At 43.9% G+C, this 26823-nt stretch overlaps 1 protein-coding gene across 2 annotated transcripts; it reads left to right on the top strand.

Moving 5' to 3' along the window:
• The first annotated feature begins 1074 nt into the window (after positions 1-1074).
• LOC120043844 lies at positions 1075-26823 on the top strand. 2 transcript variants are annotated; one of them, XR_005476517.1, is made up of 8 exons: positions 1075-1219; positions 9832-9973; positions 10132-10500; positions 10981-11130; positions 11507-11545; positions 26189-26435; positions 26540-26630; positions 26707-26823. XR_005476517.1 is itself a non-coding variant. In XM_038988445.1 (6 exons), exons 2-6 carry the CDS (start codon positions 9907-9909, stop codon positions 11955-11957), a joined length of 690 nt encoding a protein of 229 aa, XP_038844373.1. In that variant the 5' UTR covers positions 1078-1219; positions 9832-9906; the 3' UTR covers positions 11958-13521. The 2 variants fall into 2 exon arrangements, 1 of the variants encoding a protein (XP_038844373.1); XM_038988445.1 differs by lacking the exons at positions 26189-26435; positions 26540-26630; positions 26707-26823 and adding an exon at positions 11893-13521 and having other exon boundaries at positions 1078-1219.

Below are 26823 nucleotides of genomic sequence, written 5' to 3'. Positions count from 1 at the left end.
AATATGTATTTCTACCACGCTGCGCATTGGTCCACTCTTCCTCAAAGTTACGATGATCGTGACAAGTTGATCCTTAGTGGGTTTTATTCAAGGGCCCACTCCCAGCCACACAAAGGCCACTCTGTAATCAGAACAGTACTGTGCTTCATAACAACCCACTGAACCCGTGTGACTTTATCTCTGCCTGTTTATCTCTCAGCCTCAGAAATGGGAACTGTGACGCGCATATTGGAACGACACTCCATAAAAAATTATCTAGAAGTGAAGATTTGTAACAATGCTTACTCCTCTCACTTCGTTAACAAGCAGTGATATATTGACCAAGAATCATCCCTTTGTCTGGCTTTGTTCCTTCTCCTTCCTTCCTTCCTTCCTTCACACACACACACATGTAACAGTATAACTTTAAACCGTCCCCTCGCCCCGACACGGGCGTGAACCAGGGACCCTCTGCACACATCAACAACAGTCCCCCACGAAGCGTCGTTACCCATTGCTCCACAAAAGTCGCGGCCCTTGCAGAGCAAGGGGCAACACTACTTGTAGGTTTCAGAGCAAGTGACGTAACTGATTGAAACGCTAGTAGCGCGTACCCGCTAACTAGCTAGCCATTTCACATCCGTTACACACACACACACACACACACACACACAAAAAAGAACGGCAGTAGCCTAGTGGTTAGAGTGTTGGGCCAGTAACCGAAAGGTTGCTAGATTGAATCCCTGAGCTGTCAAGGCAAAAATCTTGTTCTGCCTCTGAACAATGCAGTTAACCCACTGTTCCTAGGCTGTCATTGTAAATAAGAATTTGTTCTTAACTGACTTGCCTAGTTAAATAAAGTTTTTTTTATTTTTTTTTAATCTAAATGTTTTTAGTTATGCATGGCATACCACACGGATAATTTACTGTAAGCCAACTATTTGAAGCCAAAAGTGAAACATCTAAGTAACGATTTGGTCAGCCTGTTTTTTTACAGATAAATCCCATTTAACATGTTAAGACACTTCCAAAGCACTTTTAAAAGAATGTCCGCAGGGTGGGGCTGATACTGTCTGGATCACATTGAGCATTGGAATGACTTGCCCCCTCCTTCCCACTGCAGGGAATAGTCAAATGAGGGTGAACCACAAAGTGATAGTATTTCCCCCAAGAGAAAGCATTTTCTTGGCTCAACAGACTTGCTATGAGGACTGGGCTATAGGGAGTTTGGAATATAATTGTAAGTATTATTTTGTTGATTAATGCAGCCTTAACTTTTGTTAGTGACTCTGAACATGGTATAGTAAAACGCATGACGCACACAAACATGTTTGTAGAGGTGCTGACTAACAGAGTAAAACTATGAAAAGTAAAGTTGAACCTAATAACAATCGTTTCGGCAACGCAGCGATTTTTTTGTGTTTTTATTCTAGTATCATTTTTATTGCGCGTTTTATTTTAATATGTCTTTCTCTCTGCGTTGTTAAGAGTGCCCGTAAGTAAGCATTTAACTGTTAGTCGACACTATATTTTTGACAAAACGTTGGTTGTTAGGTTTACTCTTTACATTTTTGGGAGTGTATATATAGTGCGACTTTATTTTTAGACATTATACATCGTCCTTGCTCGTTTACAGGGTTGGGCAGTAATGGATTACATGTAAAGTATTACAAAAACGCTAACTGTAATCCGTTACGATACAAGCACAAATATTGTGATCAGATTACCGATACTTTCGAAAAACTAGATGATTACTTCAATGATTACTTTTCAATTCAGAAAGGATGTTTGCGGAAAAAAAATCGTTGACACTTGTTTTCACAATGACATTCAAATCAGCATTGAAAAAAGGCGCAAATGTAAATTTGTTCCACCTGAGCGAGTCTGACCACAAGTCAGAGACCACTATGATGATACACCAAATGTGTTTGATGGATCGCGGGAACAGAACAGGAATAGGTTTGTGTAGGCTACAGTCCAAGCTACGTCTTCCAATGCTGCGACTGCTGTCGGCATCCAAAGAGTATCCAATTTGAATAAACGCTTGGAGGTGAAGATGATCGTAGTGGTGTAGTCTACGGCGATACGGATAACACTTATTATTAAAATCTACATAACGTTAGCGCATTTATGTGAATCACACTGCTGCTCTCTCATTTAGCTATTTGCGCCTTATGGATTGTGGTTGTTGTGGATGGCTGTTCACAAATCTAAATGTGTATTTGAACCCAATAATAGTTGAATTCAAGAAGTTTAAGCTGCTGTAAACGCTGCGTGTAACACATCCGGTATCAGGATAAATAAAAAGCAAGGTCTGCTAACTTTCTTTATGTTTAATTACCGCAAACAATGAATGGCAAATGCAATTTTCGTATATACGGGTTCGCTGTATCACCACGCAGGGTTAACAGGGAACTGGCAGGAAGTACGTAAACAGCTGTTCTTATACCGTGATGACGTAGTTCCAACGCGTCTGTTGGCCTATCACAGTAGAGGCTGGGCGCGGTTTAGACTTTGCCCCGCCTTTGCTGGCCCTCGGATTTGTCCAAGCCCCTTGGCGCGTTTCTTTTGTCCACATCTGGTTGCTGGGTAGATTAGATCCGTCTTGTGTCTGTCGATTCTACACTGGAACAGTTCCTAATATGGTATTGTCCAGTCAGGGGCGAAAATCTGATATCAACCTTGGAGGGGACAATTACATTAAATTTTCTCAAGAGCAATTCCTGAGGGGGACACCAAAAGTAGTGCTGTAACACATAGCATACGTTGTTAAATGTATATTGAGGAACCATAATTCCTACAACTGGATAATTGATAGGTACAGTAGTTAACTGAAGGGTTTTCCAAACTTGTTCAAATGTTTAAATCATTATAATTCTACTACTAATAATAGTTATAGCAGTGCTCCTTACCAGTCCAGTATGTATGCAGGTATTCGTACTTACAACCAGCAATATCAAGAAAGGTCAGTAGGTGACAATGGTACTGTACACTGTATGGGTGTAGTTTTCATAAATACAATGAACATGGTGTGATCACATCTAAAAGAATCTCCATTGAGAACCATCACAAAGTTGGTCTCTGTATTGAATAGATTTTTTATTTTGACTTTTTCTGATACATTTATATAGTCATTAAATATGTGCACCTGGCCTGAGTCTACTACAATATCTTTACAAGAACAAAAAGATACAAATAAGTACAGTTCTAAAAGCAAAATAACTACTTCAATGAGAAACCCAAATAAATCAACCAAAATATCCTTCAGTCAGTGTCTCAACTCAGTCAGTGTCTCAACTCAGTCAGTGTCTCAACTCAGTCAGTGTCTCAACTCAGTCAGTGTCTCAACTCTTCAAACAGCAGCTATGGACAAGTATGTCGCACAAAGTATGCCATTTTAAATAAAATAACATGAAATAAATAATTTGTAAGTGTACTGAAAACTACTAAACAAAAGAACAAATATCAATTACACCAGGGGTTCTCAAACAGGGGTCCATGGACTAATTGCAAGGGGTCCGTGAAATAAAAAAGTGTAATGAATGTAGTCAGTACCACAAGGTTTCCAGTAAGTTTACATATAATATAGAGTGGAGGTCCCTGAGGACCGCTCAAAACCTTGCCTGCCTTGCCTCAAAATATGCAGGGGTTCCAGTACCCAAAAAAGGTTGAGAACAACTGCTATACACACTACTGAACAAAAGAACCGAACATATGTTTGCGGGTTTCAATGGATCCAACAAATTGCTGGCAGATATTTTCCCTCTTGAGACTGTCCAGCCTGTCTTTATGTACATTACAGACAACTACGCCGTTCAGTCTCTCTTGGCCCATGCTAGCCCGTAACCAAGTCTTTAACCTGCGGAGTGCACTGAAACTCCTCTCAGCCTCACATGAAGACACTGGCACCACAAACAAAATTCTGATCAGCACCTCAACTTGGTCAACTTGGTCTTCAATAGAGTCAATCAATGTTGTTGCTTTCTCATACAGTGCAAGGTAGCTTTCGTCATTTCTCTTGCCCCTAAGAGATGACCGCACACACTCGACTACAGCCTGCATACCAGAGACAGTCTTAGTTTTCTTCTGCAGTGAAATGTTTAGACATTCAAGCTCTCCAAGAACAGCAGAGGCAAGTGTGAGGCCCAACACAGTCTTGCCTTTGCTGAAGTGCTCGAATAAGCCACTGGCAGTTGAAGCTGTCTTGGATGCAGATTTTGCCATCTCCTCTAGGCTGCTTAGTACCCGGTCATACTGCCCTAGCACAGCTCTAATAGCAGTATTCCTCACAGTCCACCCTGACCAGGGTGGTCAGATTTGTATCTTTGGACGTGGCAATTGATTCAAACATGCTCTTAAACTTTCCTGACTGGCCATAGAGGACACCTAACTGATGGACCAGGAAAGGGAATTCCGGATCAGTGGGGAGGCTGAGCAGCCAGCCTGTGTAATCAGATTTACACAGTGTGCTCCACAATGGACATAGAGGGCTAACGGCTGCTGCCTCCTCACAATTGCCTGTGCACCTGTGTATTTTCCTGCCATGTTTGAGGCACCATCGTAACTCTGCACACGTAAGCCAGACATGGGCAAATTGAGCCTCAACAACACATCAGTTGCCACTTTCGCAATGCCCTCGCCTGTTGTCTCCTACACCCTGTATAGCCCAATAAACTCCTTGTGAGGGACAAGGTCATGGTCAACATAACGCAGACAGACATTCTCCTGTTCAGCACCAGAGACATCTTGAGTACCATCAACAATTAATGAAAATTGTACAATCGGAAGAGACCTAATCTCAGCTGCAATGCCTCGAATGACTGTATTGGCCATGATGTTCAGAATTTCATTCTGTGCTTTGGGGCCTGTGTACATTGTGGTACGCTCTGTTAACCACTTCAGTAAAATGGGATCATCCTCTTCTGCCCTAAGTTTCAAAAGCTGGTATAAATTCCCACTGTCATCCGTGTGGCCTCTAAATGCTTGTCCCTGTCTTACTACATGCCGCACCGAACTAACAATTTTCATCAAGCAATGCCTTGCGTCATCCTGCTGTTTACCCCACGCGCTGGATAACTGGACACTGATTGGATTTAGCTGGTGTGCTGTTACAATTACAAAGTGGCGGTGGGTTTGGCAGTTTTGATGTGCTGTGAATTTTTCAATGGCTTTTCTCCAGTTCCTAAATCCTGCACTAATGAAGGCAGCATCTGCTCTTTGGCCAAAAGATGGCTGGCTTGAAAACCCTTGGCTACAGTGAAAACACAACACTCCTTTTATTGATGGATTATAATGTAGCCAGGGGAAATCGCGAAACCATCTCTCTTGAAACGTCAACACTCTGTTGGCAAGAGTTTGCGGTTCTATAAATTGTGGGTGTGGCTGATATGGTTTTGTGCCATCACTGTGGTAACTGGACAATGCTGTGCCACTGTCCCCTATACTGGTGCTGCTGGCAACAAGGGTGACACCTGGTCCTGCAGTGGCTGTGACACTGTCCTCTGAAGTCTCTCTCCCTGGCTCTTTCCCTTTCACCACCCTCACTGACTCACAGTCTGTCTCCTAGAAAATAAATAAGGTGTTTGCCGTACTCCTAACTACCGGTACCCAAAACTACACAATTAATCACAACAGCAATACCATTGCCGTAAACAAATCTTAGTTTAGTCACCAGTTTAAGTTGAGAGTGGGGGTATCCATGGCATTTTCCAATTATGTCCCTATTTTACAAGTCTAAAAAATTGAGAACCTTTCATAATGTTGCCAAACAAAGACTCAACAAACTTACCTGAGACTCCCTGTCTCTGCCAATCTGTCCCTGCATATCTGTCCCCAACTCTGCTGTCTGTGTGCCATCTGTTGCCTGCTCTGACTAATGACATCATTGTGAAACATTACCATTAGCATTTCACTTCTTTCTTATGAACATTTAATCAACTAGTCTTTGAGATATTAGGCTACTAGAGTTCTTACTTTGCGTTTTGGTGTACTGAAAAATACTCTGATGTCCGTCTTTTTACTTTTTTCTGCCATTTTTCTACCTGGCTGGCCTAGCTGCACACACACACATTTACACAACACATTCTGCAACCTTTTGTAATTTTAATATAGTTTGTTTCATATTGGCTGGCTTACAACAATAGCTGAATTTGTAAAGCTAGCGAGCACCAATTCTGTTTCTGTGTGTTTGCTATAATCTTTGCTACCTGGTTAAATAAAGGTGAAATAAAATAAAATAAAAAAAGTTCAGTAGCGACAATTTAGCTTTTGCAACGAGACCATTATATAGTGTAACGACCCTGGGTTTATAAGCGCGGAAATCGACTCTGCCGCTTGAGCATGCTTTTGCGGCACAGTCGATAGCGCGCCGGACCTCGGGCTAGAAGGTCGAGGGTTCGAGACCTGCTCCCTGCTGTTTCATTACACTGGTGTCGGAAGTGATCGGACCTCGCATCCACGACAGTGCGTGTGCTTGGCCGGTGAGCGCGTTCCTGTAAGACGTAAAGTCGCAAGCTAGCGCGAGGACGCGCTCTTTGAAAGGAGGGAGTAGTGTAACGACCCTGGGTTTATAAGCGCGGAAATCGACTCTGCCGCTTGAGCATGCTTTTGCGGCACAGTCGATAGCGCGCCGGACCTCGGGCTAGGAGGTCGAGGGTTCGAGACCTGCTCCCTGCCTGTTTCATTACAATATATTTAAGACAATGGTATAAGAGAGTGTAGTTCTGTTCAGTTTGGACTTCAATTTATCGCTAACCTTATCACAGGGACTTTGAAGCACTACAGCTGCATGCGGATCTTGGAATAAACTGACGATAGCAAAGATTCCATCTTTGACGACGCAACATAAATGGAATAGGTACTAGCTAGCTTGATAGTTAATGTTTGCTTTAGTTTGCGCGCTAGCTCTGCAAATTCAGCTAGTGTGTGAACCCTGCCAACATAAAAATAAATAAATAACATTGCTATGGATTGACTGGATTAACCTCACGTCAGTTACGTACATGTGCCTTTCGGACAGTAGATACGTACTCTCTATTACCTTGCCAGCTAAAGAACTGGCAGTGGATCAAACCATCGTGAGGCAAAGGGCGGGGGAGGTCGCAATCTTTTGAAACTTCAAAACGCGCTATTAAGTGTCTATAATCAGCACAAGTGCTTTCATTGCGTATTATTAATATTATTGAAATTACATAGTTATGTTTACAGAGATATATTGGGGGGGGGACAAATCATATTTTTCCCAAGATGGGGGGGTCGTGTCACCCCCGTCCCCCCTGGGATTTCCGCCTATGTGTCCAGTAATCTACCCTCCTGGTTGGCCTAGAGAGATGCACCCCTCCCCTCTCCAGACTGTCCACAGCTTTTATGGCCTGTGTTGGTCAGTCCTTACACCTACACACACACACCCCCCTCTGTTTGTGTGTGTGTGTAACAAAACAATATTCATCTTCAAACAATATGCTAACAGACTATAGTGCATAAACATAAATCCTAACACTGCCTATCAATCATTGTTTTTGATACCAGTGGACAGCCAGTGAAAAATGCCTCTTGCAACAGCTGCACAGTGAGGATCCAAGCCTATGGAATAAAAGTGGGGCTTTTATTGCTAAATCTAATTCATGCTGATAAAAAGGCCTAATGGACACATACTCAAACTTGCACACTTTTGATAGACTTAAAGGGGCAGTCTGTAATTGTTACATCTATTTTTGGAATTATAATGATTTATACAGTACCAGTCAAAAGTTTGGACACACCTACTCATTCAAGGGTTTTTCTTTATTTTTTTTTACTGTTTTCTACATTGTAGAATAATAGTGAAGACATTAAAACTATGAAATAACAAATAAAGAATCATGTAGTAACCAAAAAAGTGTTAAACAAATCAAAATAGATTTTAGATCCTTCAAAGTAGCCACCCTTTGCCTTGATGACAGCTTTGCACACTCTTGGCAAAGCATGCCGTTCTATGAGCGCAGCATTTATTTTTCAACTCGAATCAATGAGCCCAACCAGTCCTTCATGACGACAAAATCATAAACAACAGAGTAGGGCTGCCTAATAAGTCCTTAGTTTTGGGGTCATGCTCAGGTAAAACAATTTGGCTAATCTATACTTCCCAGAGGTGGGACCAAGTCATTGTTTTACAAGTCCCAAGTCAAGACAGGCAAGTCCGAGTCAAGTTTAAAGTCAAGACCGACAAGTCTCAAGTCCTAAACTTTGAGTTTTGAGTCCTAAACAAGTCATAATGTGCTCTTCACCAAATGTAATACCATTTCATATTTTTAACAAGAGTAATAGTTAGTATATTACATTTACGCAAATCATGAATGCTTTTACAAATATATATGTTTATTACTTTCCAAATAAACTTTATATTTCCATGGAAATACATGGGTAGCCATGAGAAAGACCCGCCCCCCCCTTAGCGATCGACTATCGAGGATCGCTATAGGGCACAATCGGGCGATGTAGGCTTTTACACAATTGCCCAACCTTAACACACACACACACACACACCCTCTCTGTGTGTGGTTACAATAGGCTAACGTATTTCAATGGTTTTAGGAACAGCAGTAACATCAGGCAGGCTTTAGGCTACCAACTGCCTAGCCAGTTGTAGCTCAATCTTGGGTGCAATGATCATGTTCCCGCACTGACTGTCTGTGTGGAGGCTCATTGATTTAAAGTTACGTTAGCCTACATGCTACACTAGAAAAGTTATATATAGCTGTCGGCTATATTAGCCACGATTTATGGTTCTTTGTGCAGCTTCAAATGTCGAACAAAGTTGGAAATTGTTGCGCCTCCGTCTGTAATTTTCTTCCCGCATGTTTTGCAAGTTGCAATCCATTTTTTGTTGACTACAGCGTAGTCTGTATATCCGAAAATAATAATTTTGGTTATCATCTTTCCAAGGGCTCCATCTGAATTCACCCGCCAATGTTCCTCTGCATTGCCACACGCAATTTTTTCTCAGCTGGCACAATTTGATTGGCTGCTGTCCGATTCAAACTGTAATCCGTTAAATGAAGAGTTGATGCGCTGTACAGTTTTTTTAATAGCATCATTTTTAATATTTGGGCTTGGGGAGGGTATCAAGTCAGTTCCAGTCAAAAGGCTCAAGTCCAAGTTAAGTCACAAGTCATTGGTGTCAAAGTCATCGTATTTGTGACTCGAGTCTGACTTCCATATTTCCAAGTCCTATTCTTGAAGATCAAGGGGTATAACATTTATTGGAATGACTGGAATTCTGATAGATTTTGGTTTTTAATGTAAAGATATCATTTAATCGTATCATTATATGTAGCACAAAGCGATGGGTTAGAAGAATCTGCCCCTCATACCATTGCGGTCACATAATCATCCCCAGTTTACAATTGGCTCATTCATCCCCCTCCTCTCCCCTGTAACTATTCCCCAGGTCGTTGCTGTAAATGAGGATGTGTTCTCAGTCAACTTACCTTTAAAAAATAAAAAGAAGCCTACATAACCAACCCATAAAGTAAAATGTAACATCCATATATGGCCAGCTATGTAAACTTTAACATTGATGTGTCCTGCAATATATGTTTTGCAATTGGTAACATACATTTGTGTCTTCTTCTAATGCCTCAGTAAGATTACGTTACTGAGTTTGGGTAATCCAAAAGCTACGTTACTGATTACAATTTTGGACAGGTAACTTGTAACTGATGACATTTAGAAAGTAACCTACCCAACCCTGGTCGCTTAGTAAGCAAGAAGAGCATGTTCATTGAGTGAATGCTTGTATTAGTCAATGCATATTATTCAGGCTATCCTCTGTTGCTCTCTGATTAATTTGGCTCAACCACTGATTGTTGTCAGGTGTGAACCCTTTCCTGTGGAGAGACCACTGTTTCTCAGAACCACTGTTTTTCTACTAAGGAGAAAGGCCCTAACATGGCGTTGGTCTTCAGCTTGTCCACTCTCATATTTGTCCTCATCACTGGGATGGAGACATCCAAAAGTAAGGCATTCTGCAGGCACAATTTGTAATACTTTTGCCAACACCACAACTTCCAAAATGAATGGTCTAGGAGTTTTGTTTTATCCAACTACATTTATCAGGCGTGACATTTTCCGTACTACAGTCCTGTTTAATTTTGTTATCTATTGCTTAAACAGGTCTAAGTCAGTGCTCAGAGTTGAAGGTAATCCAGGTGGAATCTGGGAAGGATGCAGTCCTAGAGTGCTCTGTGAAGTTCAGTGCGGAATCCCCTGGTAATGTAAACATAGAGCGGGTCCAGTTGTGGAGGCTGCACCAGAATGGTAGTCACAAAGGTGAACCTGTGTTCAAATACACTCAACAATCCTCCAATCCCAGGATGCCGCAGAGCCAAAAATATCAGCATTCCATGCCACCTGCCAATGAGAAAGACAAAGTTGTGTCCCTGTTGGTCAAAGAAACCCAGCCTGAAGACGAGGGTCCGTATGAGTGTGTGGTGAACACTGACAGTGGAAACACAAATTGTAACTTCATGCTGGAGGTCACAGGTGAGCTCAGTAATCCTCTTACATAGAACACATGGACAGCTCAAGGGGGCTGGGGGGGGGTCATTCCTTGTGAATGGATGATTACAGTTAGACTGGCCTACTAGGGGAAAATCTTGTAAGCATTTACTGTATGTCTATGGCAAGGATTTTCTCAGTGCTTGTGTCTACTCATTGGAGTTAATGTATAGAGACAGCTGTGGCACCAGTGTGGCTGTCACACAGTGCATGGGATATCTCCTCACAGTGTAACAATATAGTATTCTCCTTTTTGCGTCATGATTTCCACTGTGCAGAGGATCCATCAAGAATTCTTTATTTTCTGATGTTATCCTCTATTAGTATCCATATGTTATATAAATTGACTTAGCTACCTTTAAACCAAATACCCTACAAACATTACTTAATTGATTGCATCCCTGATCGAAAACCTGAATGTGACATGATTTTCATTTAAAATGATTCTGATTTTGTGTGTTACAGTACGAGACCAGGTTCCTGAAAATGCTGCGAATCAAAAGGAAATTCCAAAGAACAGTTACATGAGTGTGGCTGCTGTATTTGTGGTAGTAGGCTCTCTTGCCATTGGACTGCTGCTTCTCAAGCTGTTTCAAGCCAGAAGACTCAGACAACGTGAGCACCCAGGGTCATGTCCATTAGGGCACACTGTTGCAAAATGCTTCAAGATGTTATTCAGATAGTTCCTCCCCATTTCAGACTGCTTCTTTCCTTTTCATGCCTAGTGAACATGACCCTGCTTTTCACAGTCTCCGCAGAAAGGAATGCAGAGGTCTGGGAAGATTGGTAGAATTGCAATAGAATAAGTGGAATGGAGAACTAACTGCTCAGACAAGAGGACTGAACTTAGTTTTTGAATTGTTTTACTTTCTCTATTGCTCTCCTCCTTCCCAGATAGGAATACAGGATTTGTTATTGTATTGTCAGTGAGTGATAAATCACAAACCATGGTAGAGCACTGTAAAAGGTTGCTTCTGGTTTCTCTTTCCAGATGAATCCTTGATACCAGAGGACTCTGTTGTGCCAGAAGGTATGTTTGAGTATATTATTTGTCTACCTAATGGAAAAGGGATTCCTGTCCGAACTATCAAAGTGTATCAAATGTATAGTAAAATGCACTTTATAAAATGTGTACAGCTCCACCAACCACCAGCATGCCCAGCACAAGAACATTCCAGGCATTCCCGTGGTTGGCAGGCTACATCACATCCGGCCGTGATTGGGAGTCCCATAGGGCAGCGCACAATTGTCCCAGTGTCGTCCGTGTTTGACCGGAGTAGGCCGTCATTGTAAATAAGAATTTGTTCTTACTGACTTGCCAAGTTAAATAACAAAAAATAACAGTGTTGGTATTCCTGTTGTCTCCTATGGAACCAGAGCCTGAGGATACAGCAGTCCCAGCAGAGCACGACCCCAGCACCAGGACAGGACTGTTTCCGTAGCGACAGATGTATTATCAGGGGTGCCATGGGCTCTCTTCCCTGTAGGTGTCATGTCTCTCACGTCACATCGCTAACTGAATGTGAATGCTTTGCCTGGAGGAGGGAGCAATATGGCACAACACTATTCTGTTCCCCCTCTGCAGAAGAAATGGAGTGCATGCATTGTCCTGCTACCAAGCTAATTGTTAACAGCATTGTCTGTAGTTGTTAATCACACCAGACTATTCTTACATAATTGTTTTATATATTGTAACTAAAACCTGAAATGAGTCTATCGAATGCACATATTTAGTGGACATTGATTTGATAGTTAAGACACTAGTGTGAAACAGTAGCAGTGTGTGAAATTGATCTTGACAGGACACATTTATTTTGTGCATCACAATTTGAATAAGTAATTTATTCAGAAGCCAATATTGTGTTTTAGTTGAGAAATGCTTCAGTGTTCCATTAGGCCATGTTTTTTATTGTTAAAGTGGGATTCAAATTTATTGAATTGTAATTTTTTTGTCAACAATCTACATAAAATACTCTGTCAAAGTGGAAGAAAAATTATAACATTGTTTTCAAAGATGAATGAAAAATAACACAAAAATACTGTAGTGACCCGGACAGCTGTGTTATGTATGATGCTGTTCGTTGGTTTTGTTGTACTTACCAGTACCCAGTGTTCGCGGGGTCCGACATGCCAGTCAATCTGCTATCTGCCAACCACGGGAATGCCTGGAATGTTCTTGTGCCGGGCATCCTGGTGGCTGGTGGAGCGGCAGGGGGGTGGAGCATCGCAAGTTTAAGGCCATGTTTAGCCATTGTTCTCTCTCTTACGTCTGGTCTTCACAAGAGATAGTCACGGTTGTTTTATACGGATATCCTTCATTTATTTGGCGTGGGTTACGGCCGAACAGTAGCCTGTGTTGAGTTGGGTTAATTAACCGTGAATTCGTAAACTCAATCCTCTGTCTGAACAATTGTTCCTTTAGAATCTAGCCAGGTCATTACAATACCTTTAAGTATTCAACCCCCTGAGTCGATACATATTAGAAACACCAGCTGTGGGTCTTCTTGGGTAAGTCTCTTAAGAGCTTTGCACACCTGTATTGTGCAATATTTGTCCATTATTCTTTTCATAATTCTTCAGGTTTTGGGGATCTTGGCTAGACAGCAATTTTCAAGTCTTGCCACAGATTTTCAAGCAGATTTAAGTACAAAACTGTAACTTGGCCAGTCAGGAACGTTAACGGTCTTCTAGGTAAGCTACTCCAGTGTAGATTTGGCCTTGTGTTTTAGGTTATTGTCCTGCTGAAAGGTGAATTCATTGACCAGTGTCTGGTGTAAAGGAGACTGAAGCAGATTTTCCTCCAGGATTTTACCTGTGCCGAGCTCCATCCCGTTTCTTTTTATCCAGTATTTGCCGACGTCAAGCATACCCGTACCATGAATCAGCCACCTACATGCTTGTAAAGTGTTTTTTTGCAGTATTACTTTAGCGCTTTGTTGCATACACGATGCATGTTTTGGAATATATTTTATTCATATTGTCACGTTCCTGACCTGTTTTCTGTTGTTTTGTATGTGTTTAGTTGGTCAGGACGTGAGCTGGGTGGGAATTCTATGTTGTGTGTCTAGTTTGTCTGTTTCTATGTCAGCCTAGTGTGGGTTCTCAATCAGAGACAGATGGTAGTCGTTGTCTCTGATTGAGACTCATATATAGGAGGCTTGTTTTGTGTTGGGATTTTGTGGGTGTTTGTTACCTGTCTCTGTGTTTGTGTTCTGCACCAGATAGGTCTGTATCGGTTTTGCACGTTTGTTATTTTGTATGTTGTTGGTAGTGTTTCACTTGTGTTTGTATTAAACATGTTTAACACTAGCCGCGCTGCATTTTGGTCCTCTCCTTCACCCCTGGAAGAAAGCCTTTACACATATTTTCACTGTCATTTAGGTTATTATTGTGGAGTCACTTCAATGTTGTTGATCCATCCTCAGTTTTCTCCCATCACAGCCATTGAACTCGGTAGCTGTTTTTATAAAAACACCATTGGGCTCATGGTATTTGTATTTATTAAGGATCTCCATTAGTTCCTGCCAAGGCAGAAGCTACTCTTCCTGGGGTCCAGCAACATAAAGGCAGTTATATAGGATTTTAAAATATTACATGACATTACATTTAATAACACTTTACACAACACATTAAGTGTGTTCCCTCAGGCCACTCCTCTACTATCACATATCTACAATACAAAATCTATGTGTACGTGTGTGTAGAGTGCGTGTCTTATCATGTGTACAGTATGTGTGCCTGTGTGTTTTCACACTCCCCACTGTTCCATCAGGTGTATTTGTATCTGTTTATTTTTATCTGATTCGACTGCTTGCATCAGTTACCGGATGTGGAATAGAGTTCCTTGTAGTCATGGTTCTATGAAGTACTGTGCGCCTCCTATAGTCTGTTCTGGATTGTAAAAAGACCCTTTGGTGGCATGTCTTGTGGGCTATGCATGGGTGTCAGAGCTGTGTGTCAGTACTTTAAACAGACACCTCGGTGCATTCAGCATGTCAACACTTCTTACAGAAACAAGTACAACAAATCTCTCCTCCACTTTGTGCCACGAGAGATTTACATGCATATTGTTGTCTTTACTATGAATTAAATGATATGACATGCTATTTTATCAAATCAATTCTCTGTAATTAATATTACCTGATTAAACTAAGCATGTAAATGTCGTTAACTAGGAAGTCGGGGGAACCCCGGAAGAATGTTTATAGAGCTGTTGTTTTCCGAATAAACTCTTAAAGATCTGTTAATCTTTTATATCAATAGCAGTCAATTATTAGTTGTCACCTTATTCAGTCTCATCTGAACGTCGTAGAAATCTTGGTTATCTTCACGAACCCTGGCTAACAAGTCGAATCAGCAAAACAACATTTGGTTTAATTATTTATTTACTAAATACCTAAATAAATCACACAGAATTACATATACACAGGATGGATCATACATTGATTACTAATTATTTCATAAAAGAAAACGTCCCCAGCGGACGAAACTGATATGAAGGCTGGTTACACAAAGAAAGGGGGTTGGGTTTGAATGAAAGTGCGGGAAGACTGAGGAACAAAAGGATTGGGTCTTTATCGACTCTTATCGACTCTTATGAAGCTATGCTATCATAAATACGAAATCTTATGCATTCTAAATAACCACCCATTCGGAAAAGGAAAATGCAAGAAACATTTTTATTCTGAGCTGCGCTTCGATAGATTGGTCGAATATGGAAGGCTGGGTTTCCCAGCACAGATCTCCCTTGTCCTTTGAAGAATATTTCTGGGCGGATTCGTTGTAGTACTCTGTCGTTCTGAAGAGTTTGTCCGTCCTTTCCTAGGCCACGCACGTTTACAGCTGCTGCTGATAACTCGACGTCTAGGATGTATCACTTCTTTAGTGAATAACAGTTCAAAGTTCATACCAAGTTGCCATACTCAGCTCATGCTATATTCTGGCTGGTGTAGTCAATTCAACCTTCCAGCGTGGCGATCGTCATCTCCACTTTGAAATTAGCCCTTTTGAACGTGTGGATACCAGTCCTACGTCGTCGGGAACTAAAGTTAATTTTGTTAGGTTGTAGTTGATATTAGCCCTTTTAAACCTATGGACATCAGTCCTCACGTCATCGGGAAACCAAGGTTGACTTTCGTCAACGGGCTTTTGTAGCGGGGGAGAGAAGATTTCTCATTCAATGTCTGTTCACTTGGGCGTGGCCACTGAGTGATCATAGTTTACTTTAAGAAAACAATTCTCTCATTTAGAAGCTAAAATTACATTTCAAATTTTCACAAATAGTTTCATATTTAAAAATGTAAATTGCACAAGAATTCCATGTGAATCTGATAACTAGAATGTGTAGACTTTCCAAGATACAATTTATGTCGTCCTGTCATCAGATATCATGTCCTAGACAACAACTGATCTGACATCATATTCTTTAAGAACCAACGGACACTTTCAACTGGTTGGATTATAGAAAGATTGTTTTTCCCCCCAACCTTTTGATGTTACATTACTCTCTCTATGTTAACAAAGGGCTTTCCAAGAGTCCATTCGGTAGAGTGGAGAGAAAAAGGGGGAAAGGTATTTATGGGGGGGTCATAAACCTCCCTCAACAGGGCAACGTCATGACAATATTATTAATGTGAGCTCTCCATGTACATTTAAGGGCTAGTCGTGCTGCTCTGTTCTGAGCCAATTGTAATATTCCAAGGTCCCTCTTTGTGGCACCTGACCACACGACTGAACACTAGTCCAGGTGCGACAAAACTAGTGCCTGTAGGACCTGCCTTGTTGATAGTGTTGTTAAAAAGGTGCACTTTGTTATGGACAGACTTCTCCCCTTTTTAGCTACTCTTGTATCAACATGTTTTGACCAGTTTACAATCCAGAGTTACTGCAAGCAGTTTAGTCACCTCAAATTGCTCAATTTCCACATTTAGTTGAGGTTTAGGGTTTAGTGAATGATTTGTCCCAAATACAATGCTTTTAGTTTTTGAAATATTTAGGACTAACTTATTCCTTGCTACCCGTTCTGAAACTAACGGCAGCTCTTTGTTAAGTGTTGCAGTAATTTCACTCGCTGTAGTAGCTGACGTGTTTGTGTTGAGTCATCCGCATACATAGACACACTGGCTTTGAAAAAAATGGATTGCCTGATTCTTCCTGGATTATGCTGGAGAGGCTTCCATTAAATAACACCCTCTGTGTACTGTTAGACAGGTAACTCTTTATCCACAATATAGCAGGGGGTGTAAAGCCATAACACATACGTTTTTCCAGCAGCTGACTATGATCGATAATGTCAAAAGCCGTACTGAAGTCTAGCAAAACAGCTCCCACAATCTTTTTATCATCAATTTCTCTCCGCCAATCATCAGTCATTTGTGTTAGTGCCGTGCAAGTTGAATGCTCTTCCCTATAAGCGTGCTGAAAGTCTGTTTTCTAATTGTTTACTGTAAAATAGCATTGTGTCTGGTCAAATACAATTTTTTCAAAATGTTTATTAAGGGTTGTGTTAGCAGTTGATGTTATTCTTTAATAACACAGACCCCAAAGAAAATCAGGGGGAGGAAAATAGGTTTATTCGAAGAGAACAAATCATACAGGGAGGTAGATGGTCATTCTCCCCTGTCCTCAGTGATGCTCTCCCAGTGATTCTCTCCTGTGGTTCTCCACAGAACAAAGGGACAGGATGTAGTTTATAACCCAGCCCTATCCTGTGGTTGGCCAATTAGGATTTTATTGCAAGGAATTCTATTTCAGGTTGGACCGTTGAGAACGTGCCACATCGTAACTTCAGGACTGACATTCCTAACAGATGTTGAACTGAAAACCCACTATTTCCATTGATAATTCCCTATTACAGAAAACCCACTATTTCCATTGATAATTCCCTATTACAGAAAACCCACTATTTCCATTGATAATTCCCTATTACAGAAAACCCACTATTTCCATTGATAATTCCCTATTACAGAAAACCCACTATTTCCATTGATCGTTACTACTCTATAGACTTCTCATCCTCTGTCTCTGCATCGTGAAAATTCAAATCCAAAATGCAGGTGTTTCACCCTAGCGCAGTGTTTTCTGTGGTGGGGCTAGACAGCAGAAAATACAGAGCGTTGCACCTGATTGGCTCAGTTTTCTGTCACTCAGTTTTCTGTCACTAAGGTTAGAGCTCAAATTTTTGCCACTTGTGTTCTGCCACAGAATTATATTAGCAGTACCCGTCCAAGAAGGCTCAAGGCCATTGGCCACAGATAGAATGACATCAAATTACGTTATATCTACAGTAGCTTGATTGGACTGATCATGTCAACATCTTACTTTCAAAGTCTTAGCTAACAGTCATCATCAGTTGTCGACAAACTACTGGCAAATCCTTTTAATCCTTGTCATGTGAAGAGAAATAATGAAGAGAAAATGTAGATAAAACATATCGGTGCTCATCGGCCACTGTACATAAAGATTACACAACAAGTTGGAAATCGCAAATTCAACAATGAATCGTTTGGAAGGAATCAGTGTCTAACTGCAAGCGTTGCAAAGAAACCACTAACGTTATCCTGCTATTCAATGGAGTGGCTGTGGTTTTTCCTGAGAAATTCAAAGAATGCCAGACTTTGATGACAAAATTTGCCCACAAAAGACTGCTGCGTCACCTTCACAAGGTGAGTCCAAAAATGTATTGTGTGCTGCTGCATTAATGATGTAATATGCAAGGGAGAAACGTATACTGTAGCTAAGAAAGTCCCCTTATGCCATAGTTTGAACATCTCAATTGTCAGTAGAAAGCACATTTGTTTAAGCAAGTCTGCCATATCAGCTATGTTTTTCTTTTAAACAGTAAATGAGGCTGAATGAACTGTTTCACTGCCAGACAAAGTAAGTTTATCCTCTGGACAGTGGAAGTTAAGCTTTCTACACATTTCTGTACTGAATTAAATATTACCACTACCTTTATAAAACCGTAACACAATTAAAACCATAACACAACTTACCATAACACAATTTGACACAATCACTTTTTTGTCTTTTAATCATTTTAAGCATATTTTATCAGTCTTAATTAACACCTTACAAAGGCTTTGTACTTTTACAACAGGCCAGGCCCTGTTGTCAAATCAAAATTGTATTTGTCACATGCGCTGAATACAATAAGTGTAGACTTTACAATGAAATACTTACTTACAATGCCCTTAATGTCACGTTCCTGACCTGTTTTCCTTGTTTTTGTATGTGTTTAGTTGGTCAGGGCGTGAGTTGGGGTGGGCATTCTATGTTATGTGTTTCTATGTTGGGTTAAATGTGTTGCCTGATATGGTTCTCAATTAGAGGCAGGTGTTTGACGTTTCCTCTGATTGAGAACCATATTAAGGTAGGCTGTTCTCACTGTTTGTTTGTGGGTGATTGTTCCTGTGTCTGTGTCTGTTGCACCACACGGGACTGTTTCGTTTGGCTAGTCTTTCTTGTTCGTGCGTTCTTCGTGTCTATGTAAGTTCTCAAGTTCAGGTCTGTCTACGTCGTTTTGTTGTTTTGTAATTTTCCAAGTGTTTTTCGTGTTCGTCTTGTCTTTAATAAATTTTCATTATGTCTTCATTCAACGCTGCGTTTTGGTCCGACCCTTACTCCTTCTCCTCATCCGAGGAGGAGGAATTAGACAGCCGTTACAGAATCACCCACTAACCAAGGACCAAGCGGCGTGGGAGAAAGCAACAGCGCTCGCAGGATTTCTGGACATGGGAGGAAATATTGGACGGTAAAGGTCCATGGGCACAGCCAGGAGAATATCGCCGCCCCAAAGCTGAGCTGGAGGCAGCGAAAGCAGAGAGGCGGCGTTTTGAGGAGCTAGCCCGGAAGCAGGAGAAGGATCTGGGCTACACTACGTGGGAGGAGATCGACAGGTGGGCGATCGACCCAAGGAGAGTGCCGGAGCCCGCCTGGGATTCTCTGGCGCAGTGTGAGGAGGCAGCACGACGACGCGGTAGGAAGCCTGTTAGTCAAGCCCAAAAATTTCTTGGGGGGGGATAAAGGGTAGTGTGGCGACGTCAGATAGGAGACCTGCGCCAACTTCCCGATCTTACCGTGGAGAGCGAGAGTACGGGCAGACACCGTGTTATGCGGTAGAGCGCACGGTGTCTCCTGTACGTGTGCATAGTCCGGTGCGGGTTATTCCACCTCCCCGCACTGGCAGGGCTAGATTGAGTATTGAGCCGGATGTCATGAAGCCGGCCCAACGCATCTGGCCACCAGTGCGTCTCCTCGGGCCGGCATACATGGCACCAGCCTTACGCATGGTGTCCCCGGTTCGCCTACATAGCCCAGTGCGGGTTATTCCACCTCCCCGCACTGGTCGGGCTACGGGGAGCATACAACCAGGTAAGGTTGGGCAGGCTCAGTGCTCAAGGGAGCCAGTACGCCTGCATGGTCCGGTATATCCGGCGCCACCTCCCCACCCCAGCCCAGTACCACCAGTGCTTACACCACGCACCAGGCTTCCTGTGCGTCTCCAGAGCCCTGTTCCTCCTCCACGCACTAGCCCTGTGGTGCGTGTCTCCAGCCCAGTACCTCCAGTGCCGGTACCACGCACCAAGCCTCCTGTGCGTCTCCAGAGTCCTGTGCGTCCTGTTGCTGCTCCCCGCACTAGCCTGAAGGTGCGTGTCCTTAGCCCGGGTACCTCCAGTTCCGGCACCACGCACCAGGCCTACAGTGCGCCTCAGCCGGCCAGAGTCTGCCGTCTGCCCAGCGGCGCCTGAGCTGTCCGTCTGCCAAGCGGCGCCTGAACTGCCCGTCTGCCCAACGCCGTCTGAGCTGTCCGTCTGCCAAGCGCCGCCTGAACTGCCCGTCTGTACTGAGCCTGCAAAGCCGCCCGTCTGCCAAGCGCCGCCTGAACTGCCCGTCTGTACTGAGCCTGCAAAGCCGCCCGTCTGTACTGAGCCTGCAAAGCCGCCCGTCTGTACTGAGCCTTCAAAGCCGTCTGCCAGACAGGAGCCGCCAGAGCCGTCTGCCAGACAGGAGCCGCCAGAGCCGTCTGCCAGACAGGAGCCACCAGAGCCGTCTGCCAGACAGGAGCCACCAGAGCCGTCTGCCAGACAGGAGCCGCCAGAGCCTTCCGCCAGACAGGAGCAGCCAGAGCCTTCCGCCAGACAGGAGCAGCCAGAGCCTTCTGCCAGACAGGAGCAGCCAGAGCCTTCCGCCAGACAAGAGCAGCCAGAGCCTTCCGCCAGACAAGAGCAGCCAGAGCCTTCCGCCAGACAGGAGCAGCCAGAGCCTTCCGCCAGACAGGAGCAGCCAGAGCCTTCCGCCAGACAGGAGCAGCCAGAGCCTTCCGCCAGACAGGAGCAGCCAGAGCCTTCCGCCAGCCATGAGCAGCCAGAGCCTTCCGCCAGCCATGAGCAGCCAGAGCCGTCCGCCAGCCATGAGCCGCCAGCCAGCCATGAGCAGCCAGAGCCGTCAGCCAGCCATGAGCAGCCAGAGCCGTCAGCCAGCCATGAGCTGCCCCTCAGTCCGGAGCTGCCCCTCATTCCGGTGTTGCCCCTTAGTCCGGTGCTGCCCCTAAATCCAGTGGGGTTAATTTGGAGGGTGGCCATTTGGAGGAGGCTACGGAAGCGGGGTTTGACTATGGTGGGGTGGGGACCACGTCCGGAGCCGCCACCATGGACAGATGCCCACCCAGACCCTCCCCTAGACTTTAGGTGGTGCGCCCGGAGTTCGCACCTTGAGGGGGGGGGGGGGGGGTTCTGTCACGTTCCTGACCTGTTTTCCTTGTTTTTGTATGTGTTTAGTTGGTCAGGGCGTGAGTTGGGGTGGGCATTCTATGTTATGTGTTTCTAGGCCTCCCGGGTGGCGCAGTGGTCTAGGGCACTGCATCGCAGTGCTAGCTGCGCCACCAGAGTCTCTGGGTTCGCGCCCAGGCTGGGCTGGGTTCGCGCCCAGGCTCTGTCGCAGCCGGCCGCAACCGGGAGGTCCGTGGGGCGACGCACAATTGGCATAGCGTCGTCCGGGTTAGGGAGGGTTTGGCCGGTAGGGATATCCTTGTCTCAGTATGTAAAAATGTAATAAAAATGTATGCACTCTACTGTAAGTCGCTCTGGATAAGAGCGTCTGCTAAATGACTAAAATGTAAAATGTAAAATGTATGTTGGGTTAAATGTGTTGCCTGATATGGTTCTCAATTAGAGGCAGGTGTTTGACGTTTCCTCTGATTGAGAACCATATTAAGGTAGGCTGTTCTCACTGTTTGTTTGTGGGTGATTGTTCCTGTGTCTGTCTGTTGCACCACACGGGACTGTTTCGTTTGTTCGTTCGTTTGGCTAGTCTTTCCTGTTCGTGCGTTCTTCGTGTCTATGTAAGTTCTCAAGTTCAGGTCTGTCTACGTCGTTTTGTAATTTTCCAAGTGTTTATCGTGTTCGTCTTGTCTTTAATAAATTTTCATTATGTCTTCATTCAACGCTGCGTTTTGGTCCGACCCTTACTCCTTCTCCTCTTCCGAGGAGGAGGAATTAGACAGCCGTTACACTTAACCAACAATGCTTTAAGAATTTAAGAAGAAAAACATGTTAAAAAAATAGACAATAAAAGTAACAAATGATTAAACAGCAGCAGTACAATAACAATAGCGAGGCTTTATACAGGGGGTACCGGAGTCAATGTGTGGGTGCACCGTTTAGTCGAGGTAATATGTAGAGTTAAAGTGACCATGCATAGATAATAAACAGAGTAGCAGCAGTGAGGGGTCTGGGTAGCCCTTTTTGATTAGCTGTTCAGGAGTCTTATGGCTTGGGGGTAGAAGCTGTTAAGAAGCCTTTTAGCAGAGAGAACAGTCTATGACTATGGTGGCTGGAATCTTTGACAATTTTTAGGGCCTTCCTCTGACACCGCATAGTATAGAGGTCCTGAATGGAGGGAAGCTTGGCCTCAGTGATGTACTGGGCCGTACGCACTACCCTCTGTAGTGCCTTGCGGTCGGAGGCCGAGCAGTTTCCATATCAGGCAGTGATGCAACCAGTCAGGATGCTCTCGATGGTGCAGCTGTAGAACCTTTTGAGGATCTGAGGATCCATGCCAAATCTTTTCAGTCTCCTGAGGGGAAATAGGCTTTGTCGTGCCCTCTTCATGACTGTCTTAGTGTGTTTGGACCATGATAGTTTGTTGGTGATGTTTTGCTCCACTGCAGCCCTGTCGATGAAAATGGGGGCGTGCTTAGTCCTCTTTCCTGTAGTCCACAATCATCTCCTTTGTCTTGATCACGTTGAGGGAGAGGTTGTTGTCCTGGCACCACACCACACAGGTCTCTGACCTCCTCCATATAGGCTGTTTCATCACTGATGGTGATCAGGCCTACCACTGTTGTGTCATCGGCAAACTTGATGATGGTGTTTGGAATTGTGCCTGGCCATGCAGTCATGAGTGAACAGGGAGAACAGGAGGGGACTGAGCACGCACATTCTTGGGGGCCCTTGTGTTGAAGATCAACGTGGTGGATGTGTTGTTACCTACCCTTACCACCTGAGGGCAGCCCGTCAGGAAGACCAGGATCCAGTTGCGGTGGGAGGTGTTTAGTCCGAGGGTCCTTAGCTTAGTGATGAGCTTTGAGGACACTATGGTGTTGAACGCTGAGCTGTAGTCAATGAATAGCATTCTCACATAGGTGTTCCTTTTGTCCAGGTGGGAAAGGGCAGTGTTGAGTGCAATAGAGTTTGCATCACCTGTGGATCTGTTGGGGCGGTATGCAAATTAGAGTGGGTCTAGGGTTACTGGGATAATGGTGTTGATGTGAGCCGTGACCAGCCTTTCAAAGCACTTCATGGCTACAGACGTGAGTGCTACAGATTGGTAGTCATTTAGGCAGGTTACCTGATTGTTCTTGGGCACCGGGATTATGGTGGCCTGTTTGAAACATGTTTGTATTACAGACTCAGTCAGGGACAGGTTGAAAATGTCAGTGAAGACACTTGCCAGTTGGTCAGCGCATGCTTGGAGTACACGTCCTGGTAATCCATCTGGCCCTGTGGCCTTATGAATGTTGACCTGTTTAAAGATCTTACTCACATCGGCTATGGAGAGCGTGATCACACAGTCGTCCGGAACAGCTGATGCTCTCATGCATGCTTCAGTGTTACTTGCCTCGAAGCGAGTAGTTAAGCTCGTCTGGTAGCCTCGCGTCACTGGGCAGCTCGTGGCTGTGCTACCCTTTGTGTCTGCAGTAGTTTGCAAGCCCTGCCACATCCGCCGAGCGTCAGAGCCGGTGTCGTGCAGTTCAATCTTAGTCCTGTATTGACGCTTTGATTGGGATGGTTTGTCAAAGGGCATAGCGGGATTTCTTATATGCTTCCGCTCCTTGTTACCTCATATCCCAGCATTACGCCTGGGAAGAAGAATTTGCTCAACTTACCCCATGGCCATTGGCTCAACTTACCCAAGGCAAACATGTTGACTAAATCAGCCCACACAGCTACAAGGATGCACTTTCATGCAGGTTTACGACCTCCGATTGAAGCTTATAGAGACCCCAACTGATGTATAGAACAATCTTAAAATGATCTACTTTGGTTTAGATACCAGCATCATGAAACTTCTAGTGTTTTAGATTTTATATACGTATTATCAGAACTACTACATTTGTGGTTTCTATCTAGAACAAGGGACTTTGATTTAACTTGAGATGAATTAAATTATTATTATTATTACTTTTATTTTATTAAACCTTTATTTAACCAGGAAGGGCTCATTGAGATTTAAAATCTCTTTTTCAAGAGCGTCCAGGCCAAGATAGGCAGCACCAAGTCATTACAGACAAAAGACATGACAAACTACAAGTAATCTAGTAAAAACCATAGAATTCACAAGAGTATAAGAAAATCAAAAACAGCAAATGAAACACATTGACAGGTCAGGGAGATAGGGTTACTTTGGTAAACTTCAAGTAATGAAGTGCCGAGTTGAGGGAGACCCGTGATCTTTAAACCAGCAAAAACTAAATAGTTTGCTCCCCACAACAAGGAAGTTACTCAACCATAAATAAATAGGTTATTAGTAGGTTAAAATGTACTAGTCACAGACAAACGACATTACATGCTGCCATCTTGGATAATTTGTGACGAATTATACCTTTACATTTCGACCTGGACACATGGTGTTCTCGCGCTATTAGACTTCTGCGTGCACCAATGACAGTGGGCATTCATGCTGGGATTGGATTGTAGGCCAATTTGGAACTCTAGAATGACTTACATTACCAATCATGCTATATTAATTATCCAATCTGCTGGCATGGAATTTTGTGATACTATATCATATTGCATCTCATAAAGTAAAGAGTTCCAGAGTAGTGCTGATATGAATAAGATTATATGGACAGAACTGCTACTCTTAGACTCTTTGATTGCAAAATTCTGGTAACTTTACCAAATTCCCCAGCTTTTACAGGAATCACAATATGGGCAATGGAAAATGATGGGGACCCCTGTAAATAACTACCAATGGAGCAAGGTTCGACTTTAGTACATTTCAATAGACATGGGGTGCTGAATGTTTCATTGCTGAATCATAGAGCTCTAATCTGGCTCACTTTCCTCTATCATAGATCACAGGAGCAGGGCCACATCCCATCAGAGCTCGCAGGGACACATCCCATCAGAGCTCGCAGGGACACATCCCACCAGAGCTCACAGGGACACATCCCATCAGAGCTCGCAGGGACACATCCCATCAGAGCTCGCAGGGACACATCCCACCAGAGCTCGCAGGGACACATCCCACCAGAGCTCACAGGGACACATCCCACCAGAGCTCACAGGGACACATCCCACCAGAGCTCACAGGGACACATCCCACCAGAGCTCACAGGGACACATCCCACCAGAGCTCACAGGGACACATCCCACCAGAGCTCACAGGGACACATCCCACCAGAGCTCGCAGGGACACATCCCGTCAGAGCTCGCAGGAGCAGGGACACATCCCATCAGTCATTAAGCATCTCACAAGGTAAGGTTTGTCCTCATGAAATTGGAGTTGGGTGAGAAAGAATCCTAAAGATGGTCCAATGGGCATGGTGTGAAGCCTCTCTCTTTGTGCCAGTCTGCTAAATCTCCTGATGTCTTCTAGGGTGAGATTCCGGTCCTGCTGAACAACTTGCAGCAGGAGATGAAGTACATGCAGGGGTAGCTCAATACCAGGATATCATCCCTGCGCAGAGGGTGGGCATCCCTACAAACCTCCCAACAGTCAGCGTCCCTGCGACCAATGCAATGCTCCAACACCATCTCCAATCACCCCCATGGTGGGACTAACGTGGAATGGTGGAGTGAATACCACATGTGGAGATTTCTACTGCAAGAGAAAGGGTAATTTAAGCTTTATTTTATGAGTAATGAAATTGCTACTCCCGAGTGGTGCAGCGGTCTAAGGCACTGCATCTCAGTGCTAGAGGCGTCACTACAGACACCCTGGTTCGAATCCAGGCTGTATCACAACCGGCCGTGATTGGGAGTCCCATAGGGCGGCGCACAATTGGCCCAGTGTCGTCCGGGTTTGGCCGGTGTAGGCCGTCATTGTAAATAAGAATTTGTTCTTAATTAACTGATGTGCCTAGTTAAATAAAGGTTAAATAAAACATTTAATTAGTGGTTGTTCTGTATGGTGACATGAGTGGACTGACTTCTCCCACTTGTCACAGATATCCAGAGTAGATGTGGTGGATTGTTCCATAATGACCATCACCGAGGCCAACCCTCAGAGCCAGACTGGCAGCCGGCTGGGGGCTGAGCCTGAGACCCCTGCTGTAGCGCTTCAGAACAGTGGAGGATGGCTCAGCTGGATCTTCAGGAGAGGAAAGGAGATTCATCTATCTGATGAGAAAGACAACTCTGTATGGAACCTGTTTAAATATTCTATGGAGACACAAAACTGACCCCCAGGCTGAGGTATTCACTTTAAATCATCTCAGTTAAAAATAGCGGCTGATCATTGTATTTTAACTGTGAGAATGGTACTAATCATTTGGAGAATTTGTTGATGTGGTTTACAGAACAAGCCTGTACCGCCTCCTCCCCCGATGGGAATGTATCTGGGGAACTCTGGTCTTCCCAAAGGGGTGAATCCTTACTTCAGGAAAGCAGGTGAATATGGTTTAATTGAAATACTGTGCCAGCCAATCATCGCTTTCTCTGGTGATCTCCTGACTCTTTCCTCTAGTCTAACAGCAGGTCTATGGGAAAAATATCCCAGGATGCTCTACTCTGATGGGACCACCTCAACACCACCAAGCCAGCTCCCTTGACAGTTCCCCGCCCAACACTCCACCCTCATGGC

The sequence above is a fragment of the Salvelinus namaycush genome, chromosome 3 (assembly GCF_016432855.1).
Source record: "Salvelinus namaycush isolate Seneca chromosome 3, SaNama_1.0, whole genome shotgun sequence".
NCBI lineage: Eukaryota > Metazoa > Chordata > Actinopteri > Salmoniformes > Salmonidae > Salvelinus > Salvelinus namaycush.
Note: the sequence above shows the minus strand (reverse complement) of the source record. Positions and strands in the feature narration are given on the sequence as shown.